Source organism: Momordica charantia (assembly GCF_013281855.1).
Source record: "Momordica charantia cultivar OHB3-1 chromosome 4 unlocalized genomic scaffold, Mcharantia_2.0 BLBB01000004.1, whole genome shotgun sequence".
Classification (NCBI taxonomy): domain Eukaryota; kingdom Viridiplantae; phylum Streptophyta; class Magnoliopsida; order Cucurbitales; family Cucurbitaceae; genus Momordica; species Momordica charantia.
Genome location: NW_028275162.1, coordinates 1,962,446 through 1,984,798, shown reverse-complemented (window position 1 = coordinate 1,984,798; position 22,353 = coordinate 1,962,446). Strand labels below are relative to the sequence as shown.

Here is a 22,353-nt window from a genome sequence, read left to right as displayed (position 1 = left end):
GGAGTATCGAACTATATTCACTCTGACAAAATATTTTGATTTTGACATGACAACAACGACCGTAAAAAAAACCACAACAAACGTCAAAGAAATAAATGAGAAGTTGAAAAGACACATTTGCCCTTTTGCGGAATGAAAGGGGCAAAAATAATGGACTTTTTTTTTTTTGGAATGTATGCATAAAAATAATAAAAATAATAAATAATAAATTAAAGAAAAAGGTTGATTAGTTAAATGGACAAATACGGTTGTCTCCATGAGGCCTCCTCTTGCCAGACTGGCCTTTTTTGGAGCCTCTTGTCTACCGACACTTGTGGGTCCCACTCCATCTCACCAATTCTACTCTTTTATTAATTTATTTTGTATCAATTAAAATGTTTTATGTATTTTATGTCAATTAATACAATGATTTCTCAACTACTTTATTATTATTATGTTTATTTTGTTTTGGTCCTAAAGTATTATTGTTAACGTTTTAGTAAAAATTTAATGTACACACATATTTTTTTTTATTTACTTTTCTTACTTTTTATAAAAATAAACGTGGAATTCTTGTAACAGTTTTCTTGGATCCCATTGATTACACTTTTGTTTCTGTTTTCCATTTTCAAGACTGAATTTCTTTATTTTATATTTTACTTCTATAAAGATTTTTTCTTTTTAAATCTTAACCAGATTGCAGAGTTTTTGGTTTAGAAACTTGGTTAAAAAACACTTTTGAGTTCAATACTTTTATGAAGTCATTGACGACGAATTTCGGAGAGATCCATGTGTCCCTCGGATATTGTTCACTTGTTGAGTTCCAAATGAACATGCAATCAAAAAACTCGATGGTGGTGCATTGTCCTGCCTAATACACTCTAACGATCAAGTTAGTAATCAGAGTAAAAAGGAATAGGAGTAGACATTAAGGGTTTAGTGATATGTTTTTCACTTACTTGATAGTGATGGAGTCCTTCCCTTTTATAGGCACGGTGGGCCGATCAGGAAGAATGGTGGTTAAAGTTGCAGGGGCACGCCAAACTGTACGGGTCCTAACGGAGGGGTAAAACGTCTCTGACAGTCAGTGGGTGGTGCCTATGCCTGCTGGTTTATCCCTTGTAGGCTATAGTCCTCGACGTCTCACTTGCACAGCTATAGTGGCAACGTGCTCGTACGCATGGGCAGCATACAATGCTAACCGTCTGTGGTCTCCGCCCTGCTGTCGTCCCTAGCGCTCGATACGTGTCTTGCTCGGATTTCTCCCTCAATAGAAGTAACAATTTAGTAACTTAGTTTGTAGCAATTTAATGAATGTAGTTTAAAGTTTGTAACGATTTAGTAATCTCTATCGTGAAAAACTTTATGAAGATTTAATAGAGTTTCTTATATGCGTAAATCAATAAACTTACAAGTGATCAAATGTGTGAATCGTTATATAATAAAAGTCGACACTTAATTTTGATGAGATCTAATCGTGGTAGTACCTAAATCATTACAAATATTAAACTATAGAGATTAAATTGTTACAAGTTTGAGTTAAATTATAATCAATTTAAAAGTATAAAAATATTATTACTTGCATATAATTAAATTGATCAAATAATAGAAGACAAATCACCTGTGAAAAGACCATCTAAAATGGTCTAGACCATTCCTCGTGTGTGTCTATATATATATATATTAAATACTTGGCTCCTCACTGGTAAGGAGAGATCTTGTTCTTACCACCATTAAACATCTGACAACTAAGAGAGAGAAATATGAAAACAAAAAATATTTTAAAAAAATAATGAGTTGTCAAATATTTAATGGTGGTAAGAACTCGTTACTAGTGAGAAGCCAAGTATTTTTTTTCTTTTTTGTTCTTTTAAAAAAGCAATCAAAATAGACTTGGAGAAGATCCCAAATGTTAATTTAATAAAGCTAATAATTGAACTATTTCTTTCTTCTCAAAGTGGTAGGTGGGACATCTTCTGTCTGCACCCCTGCCCTTTTCTTTTGTCTATTTTGGCTTTAATTTTTCAATCATTAATTATCTTTCCTTTCATATTTTTCTTATATTTTCAAAGTTAAATATATAATTTTACGTAACTTTCCGAATAGGTTATTAAACTTTTAATTTTGTATCTAATAACTCGTTTAACTTAAAAAATGTCAAATAAATTCCTTAACTTCCAATTGGATTTCTTTTTACACCCATCGGACACAAAATTGATTTTTTTATTATTATTTATCTAATACGATCCTACCAATCTTTCAACTTTATGTCTAGTTCCTAAATTTTAAAAATTCCAAACAAATTAGGAATTCAATATACAAATGGTTGAAAGTGATCTACTTATTAGATACCTATTAATTACACTTTATAAAGGAACATACCGACCCGACTCAATGATTCTACAAATTTAAACTTGTAATTTGACCATAATTTTATTTCAAATGTATTTATTTTTTAAAAATAAAAGTAAACATGTTAGAAATATGATGTGAAAATATAAGAACAAAAATCCATTTTAGAATTAGTTGTTACAATTTTTTTAGTTAGACCTGGCTTGGCTTAAATATTGAGTATTTTCAACTTAGTTCATAAAATATATTTTAATATCATAAATTGTATATATGCTGACGAAGTTCCAAACTTTTTAATCGAGAATATATACATTAACTAACTAAGCTATACTTTGACATTGTAGATTGCTTCTTTATTTTGAACCATTGATATTACTTATAAGTTACAATAGCTTCCAAATATCAAGAACCACAAGCACAAGCAACCCATCAAACAATAAAGTCTTTCAAATAATTACCAAAAAAAACAAACAAATAAACAAAGTCAAGTATCTTTACTTTACTTCTATCCAACATCTAACTATTATAAAAGAATTGGAATTCATTTGCCAAGTATCTTTTAGCTTAGGATGGGCTTCAAATTTTAATTAACCTTTTCTAATTTCGGAGGTTCAAAGTATTTTTTTAAAATAATCGAATTAATTTATAATTATTATTTAAAATGAATTATCCAGAAAATTATTCTAAAGAGTTTGATTTGATATAGTGCAACCAAACAAAGTAGTGATTAAAATTACTGGTAAGAAAATGTAACTAAACACGTAAGCGTGTTTTAGCTTAAATTACCTTCATAAAAGGCGTTTAAGAAAAATTTTATGATTAAAAGTGATTAAATGAGAAGATATGCTAAGCTCACCGAGATATATATAATTAATATTCTTAACATTACCTCAAATACTTATCACTCTCCCTAAATTAGATATTAAATTCATATCTTACTATTGTCGAACAAAAAAAGTTGTCCCAAATTATTTTAGAACTATTGTTAGTTATGTATATGCAAAGGAAAGAAAGAAAAAAGAAGAGGAATTATTGTTTAAAACTACCTCTTTTTAAGTAATAAAAAAAAGCTTACTATTATTATGCTTGTCTCCGTTATCATTATTATAGTACCTATATTTATAAAACATAACCATTTTTATCCCTTAAAAAGATAATAACTTGTCAAGCCGAACGTAGTTCAAATGGTTAAAGCACCTATGTTTAACCTAAATTGTCTAGAGACATGGTTAAAATAATTTATAAAAATTTATGTTTTTATAAGGAAATGATGAGAGGTTTTACACAAATTAAGATTTGAATGTAGAATGATCGAATGGTATCTGAGGGTATAATTGAAACTAACCTTAAAATTTGAGAACATCTTGAATAATTTAGAGAGAGGAAAAAAATTATTTTTTTTAGATAATACTTGGTCTTTCACCGGTCATAACCAATCTTATCTTGTCTGGACCATCATTGAAAAATTAAAATTGACAGCAATCTCTATCTTTGTATTTCTCCTTCTCGTTATCAAATATTTAACCGTGGTCAGCACAAGATTAGTCGTAACAAGAGTCCAATACTCTTCATTAATTTAGTACAACGAATGAGAAATCACCAGCAAGATGGATCGATCGACGTGTTAGCGGAAAAAAAACCCCTAGATATTGAAAGGATAAAAAAAACCACATTAATTTAGAACCATATTTAACAAAAGACCATGGCCCACCAAAGTGTGGGGTCCACTCCACCTCCCTGAGCTGAGCTGGCTCCCATGCCATAGTTTTATTTGGTTGTTAGACTCTAACTCTACTCTCCACTCAAAACTTCCATTCCTCCGTTTTAAAATCCCCCTTTCAAATCCTCTCCTCCGCACTCCTCCTCCTCCTCCGTCTCCGCCACCGCCCTCCGCCATGCGCCGACCTCTCCCCCTCTCCGCCGTCTCCCTGGCGCTCCCTCTGCTCCTCATCCTCCTCCTCCTCCCCTCCGCCGCCGACGCCCACAACATCACCAAAATCCTCGCCAAGCACCCCGAGTTCAGCACCTTCAACCACTACCTCTCCCTGACGCACCTCGCCGGCGAGATCAACCGCCGCCTCACCATCACCGTCCTCGCCCTCGACAACTCCGCCATGTCCGCCCTCCTCGACAAGCACTTCTCCGTCGGCACCATCAAAAACGTCCTCTCCCTCCACGTCCTCGTCGATTACTACGGCGCCAAGAAGCTCCACCAGCTCTCCAAAGGCACCACGCTCTCCTCAACTCTGTTTCAGGCCACCGGCTCCGCCACCGGAACTTCCGGCTACGTCAATATCACCAATCTCAAGGGAGGCAAGGTCGGATTCGCCTCTGAAGATAACGGCGGCGATCTCAATTCCTTTTATGTCAAATCGGTTATGGAATTGCCCTACAATATCTCCATCTTGCAGATCAGTAAGGTACTCACATTTCGAACTTCTTCCGTACGCTGCAATCTTCTAGAGTAGGGCACACCAACAACAAATTTCCCAAAACTGCGATTTCTTATTTCTTTTTCTTCTTTTTTTATATAATTTTAGTGGTGTCCATAAATCCAACTTTACCAGCGTTAACATTTTTTTTTTCAATTAATGATTCTCTTATGTACAAATTCAAATCTGTGCCGAATTTTTTAAACGGTAGAATAGAGAATTCGAACTTACAACCACTTGATTAGAAATATATATTACCGATTGGAAAGTGATATTTTTAATGATAGTACCTAAATTTTTAAAATTATAATAAATTAAGAATTTATTAAACCCTTAATTCAAAAGTTTAGAATTTTATTAAATGAGTTTTTAGATCTTAGAGAATCATTAAAAATAAAATTCAAAATGCTTTAGATTAATATATATATATATATATTAGCTCAACAACACCATGAGATTATAGTTGCCATCATATTTAAAAAAAGATTAATAACGAATGTTTAAAAATTGAAAAAAAAAACAAGCATTTATGTGATGGTGGTACTAGTAATATTTTGTTAATGTTTTTCGTATTTTATCTATTTTGTTAACATTTTTTTTTCACATTTTGTAAATTTTTATTGTCACCGACAAAAACGAATTCCACTTGGGATTGGCGACGAGATTTTGAATATCTCGTCCGTTTCTGTTACGGATCGTAATCTTTTCTTTTACACTCAACAAGCGACGACAAATCGTTCCTTAACTAACGGTTTTACAAATTTGGGTAATATTATTCTCAGATTATTACTTCCGCCGACGCCGAGGCGCCGACGGCGGCGCCGCTCAGTCTAAATCTGACGGATATCCTGCCGAAGCAAGGCTGCAAAGCCTTCTACGATTTGCTGGTGGCGGCCGGCGCTGCCGAGACGTATCAGTCGAACATCGACGGCGGATTGACGGTGTTTTGCCCTACCGACGCCGCACTCAACGCCTTCCTCCCGAAATACAAGAATCTGACGGCGGCGCACAAATTGTCGCTGCTGTTGTACCACGGTATACCGATTTACCTGTCGCAGCAGATGCTTAAGTCCAACAATGGCGTCGTGAACACGCTCGCCACCGACGGCGGCGCCAAGTACGATTTCACCATCCAGACCGACGGCGAGGACGTCAAGGTGAAGACGAAGGTCGTGACGGCGATGGTGACGGCGACGCTGATCGATTCGGAGCCGCTGGTGGTGTACGAGATCGACAAGGTGTTGCAGCCACGAGAGCTGTTTAAGGCGGTGCCGAATTCCGGGGATGAGGAGGCGCCGGCGCCGAAGACCGCAGCGAAGAAGAAGTCCAAGGCGCCGTCGCCTTCGGCGTCGGACGGGGAGGAGGACGAGGCCGACTCGCCGATCGGGTCCGACGAGTCCGACGGCGAGCCGGCGGATCAGAAATCGGATAAAGATGCGGCGTTCGGATCGGACGGTCGGAGATCGATCGCGGTGATGATGTTGAGTTTGTGGTTGGGTGTTTTGCTCGTATGATTTTTAGGATGGAAACGCCACGTGGCGCGATACTAGAAGTCGTTTATTCATAGAGCAAAATAAAAGTCCACCTGTATTTGGCGATTTTATTTTTCTTTTCTGGGATTTGTCGGTGATGTTTTTTTTTTTAAAATTTTTTCTTTATGGTGTACAGTCTGTCAAATTGGGTTGTATTTGTATGTGATTTGGCTTAATTTATTTTTTCTATCTTGAAAAAAGAACAATAATTATTTAAATTAAAATAATTGTTGAGTTGTTTTTTGTTTTCTTTTTGGACAATGCATGTCGGGAAGTAATGGAATCTTATTCTTTCTGTCGGTGGAAGCAAAGCAATTGAGTTTGGAATCACTTTTTCGAAAAACAAAATTGAATAAAAATATTTGCTTATAAGTTTTTTTTGGAATAATTATTAATCTAAAGTGTATTTAGTTTAGTTTTTTTTTAAGTGATTTTAGATGACAAAAAATGTTTTGTAAAAAACGTAATGTATTTATTAATAAATAAATTAAAAATTCTTTTTGGAGAAACACATGAGAGATTGATTATTTATTAAAAAAATAACTTTAAAATGTGTTACGGTTTAAGTATCTCTATGTCAAATTCACCATTTTTTAGTTAAACTGGTATAAATTTAATTGGTACTTGATTTTTTTGAAAAGTATATGAATTAAAATAGACCAAAGATGAAATATAGACATCAAAACGAACATTTTAAGTATACCACCAAAGTGAAGAGAACGTGTATACCAAAATAGTATTTAAACCCTAATTTAAAAATCTAATTTATTAGTAATTATATCATCCCCAAAGACCATACTTGGTGCTCCTTTAATCACTCAGCAACATATGGCATGGGACAAGGAAGCAACTTCCATGGGAGTTTTCAACTATCATTAATTCAATGTCTATAAAAAGCAACTCCATTTTTCTTCACACACATGAATGGCAGTGCCAAAAAAGCCTGAGATCCAAAAACAAAAATAGAAATGTATCATGGCACCTAAAATTAGGCACAAAAATTCTAGTGGTGTGTGAGATTTCTTCACCCTACTATAAAAAGTTCATTCCCACAGAGAGAATTTCATCACCAAATCCAATCTACAACACCATGTCTTCAAAAACCATCCCAAGATCATCTGCAAGATTCATCCTCTTCTTCTTTCTGAGTTTGATCACCAATGGCCAAGCTGTTGATTTCCATGTCAAGAGATACGGAGCACGAGCTAACGGGAATTCAGATGACAGCCAGGTAAAAAATCAAGCTTTCACATACCATCTAATAATTGTGAGTCTGTCTCGCTCGACCTTGTCCTGTTGACACATGAGGCACATCTTCACATAGGTAGGGGAAAGAGTGGCTCTCGATCTCCTGCTCTCCCTCTCTATCTATCCAAGGGATGGAAGGGTAGAGGCCTCTGGTGTCCCCTCCAAGAATTGGGATCTCACAATCACTAGCCAAATATGCTTCTCTCTCAAAATTTTCCTCTTTCATTAGCATAACTAAATTAGAATAGGATGACGCGATATTCAGGTTCAAGAGAACGATACTTTTCTGTTGACTGGACAACAAAGAATCTCTTACTACTCGCAATGAACTCGTCTTTTTCTTTTTTTTTTAAGAAATATAAATTGATATAAAAAATCTAGCTAGGGACGTGGGCATTAAGAATTTTCTAGGAAGTATTGTTTGATTCAAAAGACAGTCATAGTCAATGGTATAGAATAGCGCCAGCCACATTGTGACAGTCACATTAAGTAACTTTTTGGGTTTCGAAAGGGTAAAAGTGGATGATTTTGTGACGGGTTTTGTTCGTTTCGTGTAGGCGATAATGAAAGCATGGAAGGAGGCATGCATGTCTCCAAAGCCAAGCAAAGTATTGATACCAGGAGGCAAATATATGGTTGGTTCAATGTCGTTTGAAGGGCCATGCATGGCGCCATCCATCAACGTTCATGTGGAGGGAACCCTTCAAGCGCCAGCCAGTATTCAGAGCATGAAATCTCAAGACAGTTGGATCGTTTTCAAGTACATCAATGGCCTCACTCTCTCTGGAAGTGGAACTTTTGATGGTCGAGGATCAATTGCTTGGAAGCAAAATCAATGTGCATCTTCTGGCAAATGCAGCTCTCTCCCTATCGTGAGTCGGGTTTCGTTTTCTTTTTCGGATTAATGTTTCGAAATGTCTATTTTGGTCTTTGAACTTTCAAACTGAGATGTGTTTTTTTTTGTTGTGAATAGAGCTTGAGATTCACCAGCCTCAACAACACTCTAATCCGAGACATAACTTCGACGGACAGCAAGTTCTTCCACATGAACGTGATCAACTGCAGGAACTTAACCCTCCAGAACATCAACGTCGACGCCCCGGGCGACAGCCTCAACACCGACGGGATCCACATCGGCCGATCCATTGGGGTCAACATAATCAACACCAGGATCGAAACAGGCGACGACTGTGTTTCGATCGGGGATGGGAGCCAAAAGATAAACGTCGAAAAAGTGACGTGCGGGCCTGGCCACGGCATCAGCATTGGAAGCCTAGGAAAGTACGAAAACGAGCAGCCTGTGTCCGGAATCACCGTGAAAAACTGCACCATATCCAACACCATGTTCGGGGTTCGGATCAAAACATGGCCAGCTTCTACTAAGGGAATCGCCACCAATATGCAATTTGATGGCATTGTCATGAACAATGTTGGCACTCCTATCCTAATTGACCAACAATATTGCCCCTATGGCGTGTGCAAACACAAGGTACGTAAATATATCTGGTAACTTATCAGTTTAAACTTTTAGAATGGTCATGAACCATTGTAACAAAATTGTTAAAAATACTGCAACCAACCTGACATTCTTTTGAACGACGTGTGTAGATTCCATCCCGAGTCGAGATCAGCGACGTGGCGTTCAAGAACATCAGAGGGACATCCACAACTCAGGTTGCACTAAAGCTAGTGTGCAGCAGAGGGATTCCCTGCAAGAATGTGAAGCTTTCAAACATCAACTTGAAATACAGGGGCACCAATGGGTCAGCCATATCAGAATGTGCCAATGTGAAGCCTGTAGTTTCTGGACACGTGGTGCCACCAGCCTGCACCAGAGCTTTTGCAGCTTGATCATATTAATTAAAAGGAAACAAAACAAAATTAAAATTTATAATGATTCTCTAAACTACTATTATTGCACCCTTTTATGCTTTTGAATGTAATGAGCATGATATGAGAGGTGAAGTTTAAATTTGATTAATTATGTAATTGTAACCCACAAATGGGATTTTTCTTCATCTTTTGTTTTTAGGCCTTCATGTTGTGCAGCCCAAATGTTATGGCTCACTCAAAATATATATATATATATATATATATATATATATATATATATATATATATATGATACAACATATATAGAATTCCTTACTTTATCATAAAGTTTGAAATTGGATATAATATTTCTTACTTAAATAATATATGTGGAATTGTCGAATTGGGATATAGTCCAATTGGTTAAATCATTATTTATTAACTCAATTGGTTGAGACATATATATTTGACTACACAATCATGAAAATTAAAGAACTATTGCCTGTAATTTAACCAATGTAGAAATATCATCGTCTTTCATAAAATTTGAAATTTGTAAGAATAATCTTCACGAAATTTTATTAAATTGAAGAAGGTTCTTTTGAGAAAATATTGTAAATTTAACTTAATATTTTCATTAGTATAAAAATGTCTATACGTCAATATATGAGGATAAAAAATCACATGTCTATTATTTTAAAAACAAAAGTAGGGAAACTATTTTTTTTTCCTTTGTTTTTGGATTGAATATGATTTTTACCCTTTAAAAAATCGATGGTTTCATCTTCCATCCTGTAATTATATTAAAAAAATGTACCATAAACAAAAACAGAGATATTGCCTATGAAAACAAAGAACACATATATGTTATCGGCTCAACTATACTCAGGTTGACAAAAATAATAATAACTTAATTAAATACATAGTTTACAAACATGAGAATAATTTAATCCTGTCTTAAAAGTCGGAGGTTTGATACCCACCAGAACTAAAAAACCTAAATAAAAAGTTCAAAATTTTGAGATATATCGTTATATAACACTGATAAAGTTCATGTGTGCAGTAGTGGTAGATTTATTTGTGTTATTTTACATATATAAGCCGTATAGAATAATTAACTTTTACAAATTAACTTTACAAAATTTTCAGTAGGCATAAAATATTTAAAAATATGTCAGTAGAATATAAATATGGCAATAAAATTTTTAACAAATATTAATAACAAAAATCATTTTAAAGCAAAGTTTAAGGACTGGTATGAACATCTGAAAGTGTTAAAATTAAATTAAAAAAAAATTAAAACGTTAATTATTAGGACACAGCCAAAACTCAAGATATATACTCATGTTACATGTACTAGAATTGGTGTTAGTTAATATAAATCAATACATAAAAATTTCAGCAACATTCCAAATTTCCTTTTCGTATTATATTAATTCCTATCTTTTTTTAGTACAATATGTTGGATGGTGTGTAGATTTGAATTCACGATTGGTTCTGTCAGATATAAACACCTTAACTAATTGAGTTATATATGCCAATTAGCACAGAGCTATGTTCGCTTTGGCGAGAATGTTGCTATTTTGCTAATTTTAATGAATATGTTGTAATTGTATTAATTACTATCAATTGAATATGAAAACTAATTTCATTTACTAAAATTAGTATACCAAGTAGAGAACTTAAGAATTAATATTGAACTTCATTTCATAACAGAAAAAAAAAAGAAGAAAATCAAGTAATCATTTTTTGTTCATTAATTTTGAGGGTGATAATTTTCAATCGAATCAATAATTTGTCATATTTTTTTCTTTGCCACTCGTGTTGGAAATTGTGAGGTGTGGCAATGCATATTATGAGACAATTTTGTCGGAGGGAGTGAGAATTAGTAAAAGAAAAGCTAATAATAGGCATACAATTTAGGACAAATATAGCAAAATAAGAATTTGTAGGTAATTTTCAAATAATGTTAATTTTCTCTTAGTATATAAGAGGGTTGGATGAATGGATAATTGGAACATTCATATCGTTTTCTAAGTTAGCAATTTGAAGCAAGAGAAAATAAGCAAATTAAAAAAATGGGATTGGGATCAAACTTTGTGGTACTACCATTGTCGTTATTGTTGGTGTCAATCGCTACTGCTGCGCCTGCTAAACCCGCTGCTCCTACTGGTGGTGCTGGTGGTGTTTTCGATGTCGCAAAATATGGTGCCAAACCTAACGCTGATATTACTCAGGTAAGATTATAAAATTAGTTTGATAGATCATTTTAATCGATACATAAAAAAAACACTTTTTATTTGAGGAAGGAATTCAAATTTTTTCAGGCAGTGGCAAGTGCATGGAAGGAAGCATGTGCATCGACTAGTCCAAGTAAATTGTTGATTCCAAAAGGAAGTTACCAATTAAAGGGAGCCAGCTTCAGAGGCCCTTGCAAGAGTGCCATTGACATTCAGGTTGATGGAACATTACAAGCTCCGCCCCACCCAAAAGGAGAAGGGTGGATTATGTTGGAATATATTGATCAATTGACATTGTCGGGCACTGGAGTTTTTGATGGCCAGGGAAAAGCAGGTTGGGAAAAGAATGACTGTCACCTAAAGAAAATATGTACCAAGCTCCCCATGGTAATTATAATTCTAATCATAATAACCTTTTGTTTTGTTTTTTTTTATATCACGTATAATTAAACCAACATAATTATCTGCTTTTAACATTTTGTCTGTTTGAAATGAGCAGAGTTTGAAGTTCAATTTCGTCACTAATTCAGTAGTGAAGGACATAACTTCTTTGGATAGTAAGAATTTCCATATCAATCTTTTGGGCTGCAAGAATGTTACCTTTCAACATGTGACAATTAGTGCACCAGACCATAGCCCCAATACCGATGGAATTCACATAAGTAGTTCAGAAAATATTAACATTCTGAATACAAATATAGGAACCGGGGACGATTGTATTTCTGTGGGAGATAGTAACTCACAAATAACTATCAGCGATGTGACTTGTGGACCAGGACATGGCATTAGCATTGGAAGTTTGGGCAAGTACAGCAAGGAGAAAGATGTGATTGGAGTTTTTGTAAAAAAATGCAAATTAACTAGTACTACGAACGGTGTCAGAATTAAAACATGGCCAGATTCTGCTGGTGCATTCATAGCCTCTGACATGCACTTCGAAGATATTGAAATGGTTAATGTTAGCAATCCTGTCATTATAGACCAAGAATATTGTCCATGGAACCAGTGCAATCGAAAGGTATATGTATTAAAATTATGCCTTACCCATGTTCAATTTATTATTAAATTAAACGAGTATGGAAAAAGTAGTGCAAATACAAGTTATGTATGTTAATAATGTATTTTCTATATCTGTCGGTTTAGGTTCCATCAAAAATTAAGATCAGCAAAGTCAGCTTCAAGAATATAAGAGGCACTTCTGCTACTCCGGTTGCAGTCAAACTTGTTTGCAGCTCAAGTAATCCATGTGAGGGTGTGGAAGTTGCTGATATTAACCTTACATACAATGGAAAACAAGGACCTATCAAGTCTGAGTGTGCAAATGTGAAACCTACCATTACCGGACAGCAAAATCCTAAAATTTGCGCTAAAGTTGCCCCTCCCAATGCTCCATCAACTGATTAATTGTTTTCACATCGACAATAATTTCATTAGAAAATCCTTTGCAGCTTATTTTTTTCATAGCATTTCTCATTCTTTTTGAGGTTCTTTAATTAGGTATGCTCCATTTCATGCATACAATGGACCACGCTCAATAATTGTATTTGTATTTTTCATAGTTAAATCAAAGCTCTCGTTATGGTAAAATTTGACTTCTAATTTGGATAGTTAAACTACTGCAGCTTGAAAGTAATTTCTTATTTTAAAATATAAACCATAGTATTTTTTAATTTTGCCTTTAACCCATACTCGTTAAATCTTATTTATGTGATATATTTTCACAATGGTTGTTACGATAAAGGCATTTTGCAATTATTTAAAATTATGTTTAACAAAAATATTTTAGAATTATATAACACTACCCTTATTTTATTGACATGAGCAATGTGGTGGTGTGTATATATAATATATAGTAACTATGTTACAAAACCATATCATATATATTATTGTAAAGTCATTTTTCGGCACAAAATATTAATACTTGGATTATATACATAATTTTATGTCACAGATCATGCCCTTAAACCACTATTAAGAAAGGATGAGGATCAAGCCCATACGTTAATATTTTGAAATGTCTCGTGTTTATTGACGGAGATATGTGCCTTAACCACTTGAGCTATGCTCGGTTTGGCTATTGACCGTTATTCTTAATGATAGGATATTAACATAACTTGACATCCCGGCGTAAATTTCTCACCTTAAGGATACAGGTTAATATATGAACTTCTTAAATTTCCATCATTGAACTTTTTGTTCAAAAGGATTTGATTTGTGTTCTTGTGAAAGAATAAGTTAATTATTTTTTATTTTTAGAAATGGTTTAATTATTAATCTGTTTGTTTAGAAATAGATTTCATTTATCAACAAAAAAAAAATTATAACTTTAATTTTTTACTCATAATCAACCTTAGAATCCTAAAGAAATCCCTCAATCCTTAAAATTTTGAAAGACCGACTTCTTAATAATTCAATTTTCTTGATAAAAAAATTAATAATAATTCAATTTTCATGGTTCAATTCTTAAAAAAGAAGTTATTTACTTAAAAAAATGTGGTTTATGAAAAATACAGACATTCTATATAGAAGAATAATCTTTTATTTATGGAGATTCACAAAAAGACAATATTAGTTATAAAAAACGAAGAAAAAAAAAAAGAAGCCCAAATCTTAGCATCGCAAGATATTGATTTTGAATTTAAAAAATTTAATATAAATATTAACTAAACAAAATGTATGAATAATATCACAATAATTACATTTATCAAATGTCGTAATTTGAATAAACATTTTGTATAAAAAAATAATAAATATTTTAGAATATTATTCAATAAGTCCCACATGTTTTAAATAAATGAAACAAACGATACTAAAAGGTATTAATTACAATAATTTAAGGTTTAATTTGATCAAAAACATCTGTTATATATATATATATATATATATATATACACTTTATGAAACTAATTTTTTTTTCTTTAAAAGTTTGTTCAAAAAGTTAAAAAAACGACCGAGATCTTGGGAAAAACTTAGTTGAAGATTTCATTTGTTTATTTGACTTCACCTAACAAGTCGGTGCTTTTAAGAAAGTAATCCAAAATTAGCTAGCCACTAAATAAATATATATTTTCAATAATAGCTAAATGTTTGAAATTTTATAAATACATTAAAAAAAACCACACCTATTATATGTTTAATAGAAATTTCACATTATACCAGCGATAATTGATATATATTTCCCACCAATAGATTGTGAGTCCAATTTTCCACCCAAATCTAAATTATACTATTATGATATATTTGAAAATACATATTTCTTTTCTTTCATACACTCACTAAAAATCTGTGATCCTCTTCTCAAGTTTTTTGTCCAAAAAGTTGAAGCTTTGTTCAATGGCTGCCTCCCCCATGGAGACCCTTCACATTGCAATGTATCCTTGGTTTGCCCTAGGCCATCTCACCCCATTTCTCCACCTCTCCAACAAGCTAGCCAAAAAGGGCCACAAAATTTCCTTTTTCATCCCTACCAAAACCCTACCAAAGTTGCAGCCTCTTAATCTCTTCCCTAATCTCATCACCCTCATCCCCATCACCATTCCTCATGTCGATGGCCTCCCGCCCGCGGTCGAGACCACTTCCGATGTCCCCTACCCTCTCCACACCCTCATCATGACCGCCATGGACCGGACCGAACCCGAACTCAAGCTCCTCCTTCAAGCTCATAGACCCCACATCATCCTCTTCGATTTCACACATTGGTTGCCCAGATTGGCACGTCAATTGGGTAAGCTAAATTATCACTAAACCTAAAACTTTAACTTTGAGCTTTTGAGCTGATAGATTAGATTGTGATATAGATTTTATTTGAGTTTGGTGAATTTATTCTTTTAAATATACTCTTAGAAATGACATTCAAGGGTTTGTCTCGAGATGAACTGATATCATGTTAAATTATCACTAAACTGAGATCACTTTTATTTTATTTTGTAGGTATCAAGTCCATTCATTATTGTGTTACTAGTGCAGCCATGATAGGTTACACTTTAACCCCATCAAGGCAATTCTCCAAAGATGAGTTAACCGAGGAAGATCTTATACAGCCACCAATTGGCTACCCAAGTTCCACCATAAATCTCCATCTCCACGAGGCAAGAGCTTTTGCATCCAAAAGGAAATGGAAATTTGGCAGTGATATCCTTTTCTACGATCGCCAATTCATAAGTTTCAGCGATTGTGATGCAATAGGGTTTAGAACATGTCATGAGATCGAGGGAGATTTTGTAACTTATCTCCAAAAAGAGTTTAAAAAACCCATTTTGCTTTCCGGGCCAGTCTTACCTGAGCCACTCGCCACAAATTTGGAGGAGAAATTAGAAACTTGGCTTTCAGGGTTCGAGGAGGGCTCGATGATATACTGTGCATTCGGGAGCGAGTGCACCTTAAAGAAGGAGCAATTTCAAGAACTCTTGCTGGGTTTCGAGCTTTCAGGCATGCCCTTCTTTGCTGCGCTCAAACCGCCTTTTGGAGAGGACACGATCGAGGCGGCGCTGCCTGCGGAGTTCGCGAGGCGAGTCGGGGGACGAGGGGTGGTGTTTGGGGGGTGGGTTCAGCAAGAGAGGATTTTGGAACACCCTTGTGTTGGATGCTTTGTTACACATTGTGGGTCAGGTTCTTTATCAGAGGCATTGGTGAATAAGTGCCAATTGGTGTTGTTGCCCCAAGTTGGGGATCAGATCATCAATGCAAGGATGATGGGGAGAAATCTTGGGGTGGGAGTGGAGGTGGAGAAAGGGGAAGAAGATGGATGGTTTAGTAAAGAAAGTGTGTGTAAGGCAGTGAAGATTGTGATGGATGAAGGGAATGAGATTGGGAAACAAGTTAGAAGAAGTCATGCTCAAATTAGGGATCTTTTGCTCAAGAAAGATTTGGAAGAGTCTTATATTTATAGTTTTAGCCAAAGTCTTTGTGATTTGGTGGGATGAAAAAACTACATTAAAAAAACATGTGGAAATAGGGAGAAAGCCTTATTTGATCACTGTATATGCATTTACTTCGTTGAAGAGTTTGTTATTTTTGTTTGGCTTACGTTGTGGATCTTTATATTTAGGGCTCGTTAGTCCGGGTTAAGACATTGAGCAACATGGTGATCAGTGCACCTGATACCACACGACCCCAAGTGTTTATCACTGCTTCATTGTCAGTGGACTGCGACTTTAATTTGTTGAAGAGTTTGAAAAAGCTGTGTGTTTTGGTGGGATGAAAAAACTATCTGGGTAAGTAGGAGAAGCCTTATCTATTACATCTTCATATCTTGAGATTGACTATATACGCATTTACTTCGTTGAAAAGTTTATTTTGTTTTACTTAGCTTGCGCTGTGGATCCTTATAATCAGGGTTCGTTTCGTTACCTGGGCTAAAATGTTGAGCAACACTGATCGTCGCCATCTTCAGAGGACTATTTTGTTGAAGAGTTGAATCAAAACTTTGGCTTCAGTTTTGTTATCATTATTATTATTATTTCATAAATGTTATATATCTTCTAAAATGCGATCATAATGTGTCTATCCTTAATAATCGATACAGGTTCGAATTGTGTGGCTTTTATCCTATTAATTATACTATCCTAGCTAGGTACTCTGTGATTACCTGTTTGATACAAGTCTATTTACTTGTTACATCCTCTTTTAATCAATAATATAACAATATATATGAGGACCTAAATATCCTTCATTTTTAAAGGTTGTTACTTGTTATTGCCACTTCAATTTTGGATTTTAAGCCACCATTAATTTGTGTCCTGTTTTCCATGTTAATTCTCTCCTCCATAGAGGGTGTTTTGTTGGGAAAGTTGCCAATATTTTGTTTCTTAGAGAAATTTGAACTGTTCACAGGCGATTTAGAGAGCTGTCAAACCACACCATTAATGAAAATGGGTTGGAATTTAACAATATAGCAAGATTTAGTTATCAATTAGTGTTTAGATAATCTGTCCCACACAACTTTACAGCCTTAATAACCTCTTTTAGTTACCATGGCTTCTTGTCTTCTATTCTCCGTTGATATATATATATATATATAGTCTCATGTTGATTTCCAAAACGTGGATCATACATAAAAGAGAAATCAGAACAAAGACAACATGAGGACGATCAAATCGAGCTTCTTGGTTGCTGCATTCTTGATGTTATTGTTAGAGTTTACTCCTAAAGCTCGATCTCGTGTCGATGTTGTTTACCATTTGAGGAAATACGGTGCTGTAGTATCTGGTGCTGATGTCAGTCAGGTAAGAATGTATTGAAATGTACATCAAACTTCTCACTTGTTAAATTGATCAATCGTTGGCTTATTTATGTGACTTGTGATATGTAGGCTTTGGCAAATGCATGGAAGGATGCATGTGCATCCGTTCGTCCTAGTGCAGTAGTTATCCCGAGAGGGATATTTAAAGTAAGCAAAGGGAACTTTAGAGGTCCCTGCAAGAGCCGTATTGAGTTTCGACTTCGAGGAACATTGCAGGCTCCAACACATCCAAAGGGAGAAAGTTGGATTACTTTTGCTTATATTGATCGATTGACATTGTTAGGTGGAGGAGTTTTCGATGGCCAAGGAAAGGCGGGTTGGGAAAAGAATGATTGCCACAAAAGCATAAATTGTGCTAAGCTCCCCATTGTGAGCTCTAAACCTTAAGTTTTTGTTTATAATCTCATCTGTTGTGTGTTGATTTTGAAAGGGTTGGTTAGAAGTTCTCTTTAATATTTTATCATAATTTTGTAGGAAATTGTTTAAGCCAACAAAATTGAACTAAATTTTAACCATTGAATTTGCTCTTAATATATTAAGCTTTTATTTAAGCTTCTAACACGACATTGTTCGCATAAAAATGAGCAGAGTTTAAGGTTCGACTTCATTACCAATTCAACTGTGAAGAGAATAACATCGCTCGATAGCAAGCACTTCCATGTCAATATCCTAGGCTGCAACAACCTCACATTTCATGGTGTCAACATAATTGCACCAGAAGATAGTCCCAACACTGATGGAATACACATCGGCCGATCAAAAGGGATCACAATCACAAAGTCTCGAATCGCAACCGGAGATGATTGCATCTCTCTTGGAGATGGAAGCAAGCGAATAAAAGTCACCAATGTGACATGTGGGCCAGGACATGGCATTAGCATAGGCAGTCTTGGGAGATACACTAAGGAAGAACCTGTTAAAGGTGTCATAGTAAAAAATTGCACTATAATGAACACCACTAATGGCGTTAGGATCAAAACATGGCCAGCTTCTGCAGATACCGGCACAGCCACTAACATGCATTTTGTGGACATTATAATGGTCAATGTTAGCCACCCTATTCTCATAGACCAAGAATATTGCCCATGGAATCAATGCAATCGCCAGGTATTTGATCACATTCTCAAAACTTCGATAGAAATTTTTTTAATCAACTCTAGAACTAAATAATTTTGGTTTGATGATATCTCATTTTCCTTTTCAGATTCCATCAAAGATTAAGATAAGTAAAGTGACATTCAAGAATATCAGAGGAAGTTCTGCAACTCCAGTAGCAGTCAAACTTATTTGTAGCAGTGGTTTACCATGTGACGAAGTTAAAATGACCGACATTGACCTTACTTATACCGGAATACAAGGTCCTGTTACATCTCAATGCTCAAATGTAAAACCTATCCTTAGTGGAAAACAAAACCCTCGAATTTGTTCTTCCCCTTATGTTTTTTCATGAATCTGAATGACAACGGTAACTAAAAGAATACAACCTATCCATTGCAATTTTCTCTATCTTTGTTTTATCTTTTTTCCAAGTAAACAAGATAGTGGAATGTTTGAGGGAAGCTTACATGTAACATAAGTCTTTTTGGGTGATTGTCTTGTCAAAATGTAATTTTTTACTAATTAATATCACATTATTCTTGGTATCAAATGTTGTAGTGTTAGGTCGTTCTATTTGTAAAGTACCTTTCTTCCTATTTAGGGGTTGAGGCAAGAAATGGCTTGATGAACCGTTCCGTTCGCCACACACTGTCCCATTCACTTGCTTATCGTAGAGGCTGCCAATATACAGTGCCCCACAACTATGAATAGTATAGTGGGGTTGAAACACGAGAGTGCCCGTCCTTTTTTTAAGTAGGCCATTTTTTTCGAAACGCAGTCCAACGCAAACTGATCCATATAAAAAAAATATATATCACATTATGAAATGTTTGATTTGGTTCGTACTTTTCATTTTTAGATTCTTTTTGGGTTCCTCTCGTTCTTTTTAATTATAAAACCAAATTATGATTATTTCTAATGATTTAATTATCAAAATTTCATATTGTGTTTCGCATCTTAAAATAAGAGCAAAATAAGAGAGGGTTGTACGCTTTTGATTCGTAGGACAATTTTGTTTTAACGAGTGGGATTTGAATCTTCAACCTTAAAAAGGTAATTGGTATAACTCCTCCCTAACGGACTACTTGTTAGTTACAAGTTACCTTTAGAACTAAACTAATAATATTTATCTATAATTACTCCCAAATACTAAATTTACACCTAATTAAATTACTTTTCTTGGTTTAATTAAAATAGTAAAAAAAAATATACATTAAATAATTACATCGTGTGTGGCTCCTATATTACTAAAAAATTCAACATTTTATATTTCGAGTTGTTACTTAGATTAAATAATTACATCAGTTGAAAGTTCTGAAGTTGAACTAAGTTTGAACCATTGAGGCTCTACTTCAAAGTTCAATCACAAGATCTCGTGTTTAGAAGTTCGTTCCAGATCAAAGTGTGATGGTTGGATTCATGTCCGTATCGAACTTATTTTTTAAGTTGAGTCAAATTGCCCGATAGATTTTAACGCTCTCATGTGCTAGGAGACAAAATCCTAGGTCAATTCACCAAGCTTCGTGACGAGTTTTAGAGTTGCACACAAACTTAAACTTTAAAATTTTAAGTTTTTGAATTAAAAATGTAAATATTTCATAGATTAAAGTGGTGAGCAAATTGTTTTGTAGATTGCACTACGTTAGTCCTTATCAACACAATTATTGTCCATCACCATCCCTTGATAACATACTTTATTCTCTTATCATGTCATTTTCAAATTTATATATATATATATATATATATTTTGTAAATTGAAAATAGATGTGGTTGCAATTGAAGCCGACCACTTACTTGGGAAATCGTATTCCTTAAGCAAAAGATAAGATTTTAAAACCCCATTTTTTTTAATTTGGTAAAAAGCTACTTTTTCCACCATAAAAATGTTTGCTTTATTTATAGTGTCTTTGGGTTTATTTTCTTTTTTTTATTATTATTAAATAACTTCTTTTTTGAAAAAAAAAATCATTTTTTCCATGGTACTTCACTATATGACAAAAGTGCTTGATGAATTTTTCTTCAAAATTACTTATAGAAAATTAGCCAAAAGCACTTGATAAAACATGGTATAAACTATAATCACTCCAAAACGTATATTTTGTCGTTAATGAATTTTAATCAACTGGTTTGGCTTTTTTTTTTTTCAATTCAATGGGGTCGATTTGAACACGGCTAATAAAGTGAATGTTATATGTTTTTTTAGTACAATATATAAGGGTGAAAATTCGAACTTACTACCTTTTGATGAAGAATAGGTACCTTAACCTGTTGAGCTAGGTTTAAATTGACTATTTTGATCAAATTTATTAATGTTTTAATCTAGTTCACTTATGCTCAGATTGACATTATATTCACGATTATTAAAACTATGTAGAAATTAGTGACCTTCTAATATAAGTTTGCATTCTTCCAAAGTTATAGCTTTCAATCATTTTTTTTTCCTTTCTATTTTCTTATTTTTAGTACAACAAATATTGGAGAGTGGATATTAAAAGATAAAAAGAGAATGAAAAAAAAATTATATTTCTTTACTGCTGAGTTATGGATTTTTCTTTCCATTTACCATTTTTCTATCTTATCCTAGTTAATTTTTTTTTCTAAAGGGTCAAAGCGAGCATAGGTCAATCTGAGTTCAATCTCCCACTCGTAAAATAAAAAAAAAATTCTCCAAATGTTTGATTGCTCAAGAGAGGAAGATTGGACAAGAAACTAATGATGGAAATCAAGATGGAAAGTCTTTTATTTGGAAACTTCGTTAAACGGCATTCTTTCACAATTTGAATATATTTTGATATTAAATTGCAACAAGCAGATAAAATAAAGAGCAATATGCAAAAGCACCATTATAAATATATAAAGCCCATTTGCAATTAGAAATTTAAGGAAAAAAATGATAAAATAGTCAATAGAATAGAATATTATTTGTAAATCGTGTATATAATATTATCTAAATTGAATTTATATAATAATTTGGTTTACTTAATTCAAATTGTAATTAATCAATTATAAAATTATTGGTTAACTAATTTTCATTAACTTTTATTCCTGATATATAAATTACTACGGACTAAGTAAAACACAAATTCACATCACGACAATCAATAAATTTTAAACGCCTGATATTTGTATAAATATTAAAATAAAAAAATAGCTTTAAAAAAAGTATAAAGTTTGTCTTTTAATATAACTTTTTGAATATATAACTCAAGTTCGTTGCTCTCGCAAGCTTTAACTTGAGCACAAATATATAATTTCTAATAAATTAATGATATAATTTAACACTCCATTATGATGCGATACCTAATTAGTTCACAATACAAATTTGTAACATTTATTCCTCATTTTATCTACTTAATTTTGCTTTAATCTCTTTGAAAAATGATAATTATTATTTCAATTTTCTCTCTTTCTAAACTTAA

At 33.9% G+C, this 22,353-nt stretch overlaps 5 protein-coding genes across 5 annotated transcripts; all 5 read left to right on the top strand.

Moving 5' to 3' along the window:
• The first annotated feature begins 4,176 nt into the window (after nt 1-4,176).
• On the top strand, nt 4,177-6,544 carry LOC111008023 (fasciclin-like arabinogalactan protein 2). Its single transcript, XM_022280615.2, has 2 exons — nt 4,177-4,751; nt 5,546-6,544. The coding sequence occupies exons 1-2, from the start codon at nt 4,227-4,229 to the stop codon at nt 6,275-6,277; spliced, it is 1,257 nt and encodes a 418-aa protein (XP_022136307.1). The 5' UTR covers nt 4,177-4,226; the 3' UTR covers nt 6,278-6,544.
• Nucleotides 6,545-7,304: 760 nt separating this feature from the next.
• Nucleotides 7,305-9,574, top strand: LOC111007839 (exopolygalacturonase). Its single transcript, XM_022280359.2, has 4 exons — nt 7,305-7,526; nt 8,101-8,415; nt 8,517-9,032; nt 9,152-9,574. The coding sequence occupies exons 1-4, from the start codon at nt 7,386-7,388 to the stop codon at nt 9,392-9,394; spliced, it is 1,215 nt and encodes a 404-aa protein (XP_022136051.1). The 5' UTR covers nt 7,305-7,385; the 3' UTR covers nt 9,395-9,574.
• A 1,801-nt stretch (nt 9,575-11,375) lies between these two features.
• LOC111007858 (exopolygalacturonase) lies at nt 11,376-13,192 on the top strand. Its single transcript, XM_022280383.2, has 4 exons — nt 11,376-11,592; nt 11,683-11,982; nt 12,095-12,613; nt 12,739-13,192. Exons 1-4 carry the CDS (start codon nt 11,434-11,436, stop codon nt 12,997-12,999), a joined length of 1,239 nt encoding a protein of 412 aa, XP_022136075.1. The 5' UTR covers nt 11,376-11,433; the 3' UTR covers nt 13,000-13,192.
• Nucleotides 13,193-14,925: 1,733 nt separating this feature from the next.
• Nucleotides 14,926-17,162, top strand: LOC111007937 (cyanidin 3-O-galactoside 2''-O-xylosyltransferase FGGT1). Its single transcript, XM_022280489.2, has 2 exons — nt 14,926-15,319; nt 15,526-17,162. The coding sequence occupies exons 1-2, from the start codon at nt 14,929-14,931 to the stop codon at nt 16,515-16,517; spliced, it is 1,383 nt and encodes a 460-aa protein (XP_022136181.1). The 5' UTR covers nt 14,926-14,928; the 3' UTR covers nt 16,518-17,162.
• A 513-nt stretch (nt 17,163-17,675) lies between these two features.
• LOC111007743 (exopolygalacturonase-like) lies at nt 17,676-19,286 on the top strand. Its single transcript, XM_022280213.1, has 4 exons — nt 17,676-17,819; nt 17,906-18,205; nt 18,425-18,943; nt 19,041-19,286. The coding sequence occupies exons 1-4, from the start codon at nt 17,676-17,678 to the stop codon at nt 19,284-19,286; spliced, it is 1,209 nt and encodes a 402-aa protein (XP_022135905.1).
• Nucleotides 19,287-22,353: the final 3,067 nt, after the last annotated feature.

Excerpts from the sequence above, each read along its gene's own strand:
- LOC111008023 (XM_022280615.2), top strand. The coding sequence starts at position 4,227 with ATGCGCCGACCTCTCCCCCTCTCCGCCGTCTCCCTGGCGCTCCCTCTG. Across the intron at positions 4,752-5,545 it reads CCATCTTGCAGATCAGTAAG|ATTATTACTTCCGCCGACGC; the intron begins GTACTCACATTT and ends TATTATTCTCAG.
- LOC111007839 (XM_022280359.2), top strand. The coding sequence starts at position 7,386 with ATGTCTTCAAAAACCATCCCAAGATCATCTGCAAGATTCATCCTCTTC. Across the intron at positions 8,416-8,516 it reads AATGCAGCTCTCTCCCTATC|AGCTTGAGATTCACCAGCCT; the intron begins GTGAGTCGGGTT and ends TGTTGTGAATAG. Across the intron at positions 9,033-9,151 it reads ATGGCGTGTGCAAACACAAG|ATTCCATCCCGAGTCGAGAT; the intron begins GTACGTAAATAT and ends CGACGTGTGTAG.
- LOC111007858 (XM_022280383.2), top strand. The coding sequence starts at position 11,434 with ATGGGATTGGGATCAAACTTTGTGGTACTACCATTGTCGTTATTGTTG. Across the intron at positions 11,593-11,682 it reads CTAACGCTGATATTACTCAG|GCAGTGGCAAGTGCATGGAA; the intron begins GTAAGATTATAA and ends AAATTTTTTCAG. Across the intron at positions 11,983-12,094 it reads TATGTACCAAGCTCCCCATG|AGTTTGAAGTTCAATTTCGT; the intron begins GTAATTATAATT and ends TGAAATGAGCAG.
- LOC111007937 (XM_022280489.2), top strand. The coding sequence starts at position 14,929 with ATGGCTGCCTCCCCCATGGAGACCCTTCACATTGCAATGTATCCTTGG. Across the intron at positions 15,320-15,525 it reads CAGATTGGCACGTCAATTGG|GTATCAAGTCCATTCATTAT; the intron begins GTAAGCTAAATT and ends TTTATTTTGTAG.
- LOC111007743 (XM_022280213.1), top strand. The coding sequence starts at position 17,676 with ATGAGGACGATCAAATCGAGCTTCTTGGTTGCTGCATTCTTGATGTTA. Across the intron at positions 18,206-18,424 it reads ATTGTGCTAAGCTCCCCATT|AGTTTAAGGTTCGACTTCAT; the intron begins GTGAGCTCTAAA and ends AAAAATGAGCAG. Across the intron at positions 18,944-19,040 it reads GGAATCAATGCAATCGCCAG|ATTCCATCAAAGATTAAGAT; the intron begins GTATTTGATCAC and ends TTTCCTTTTCAG.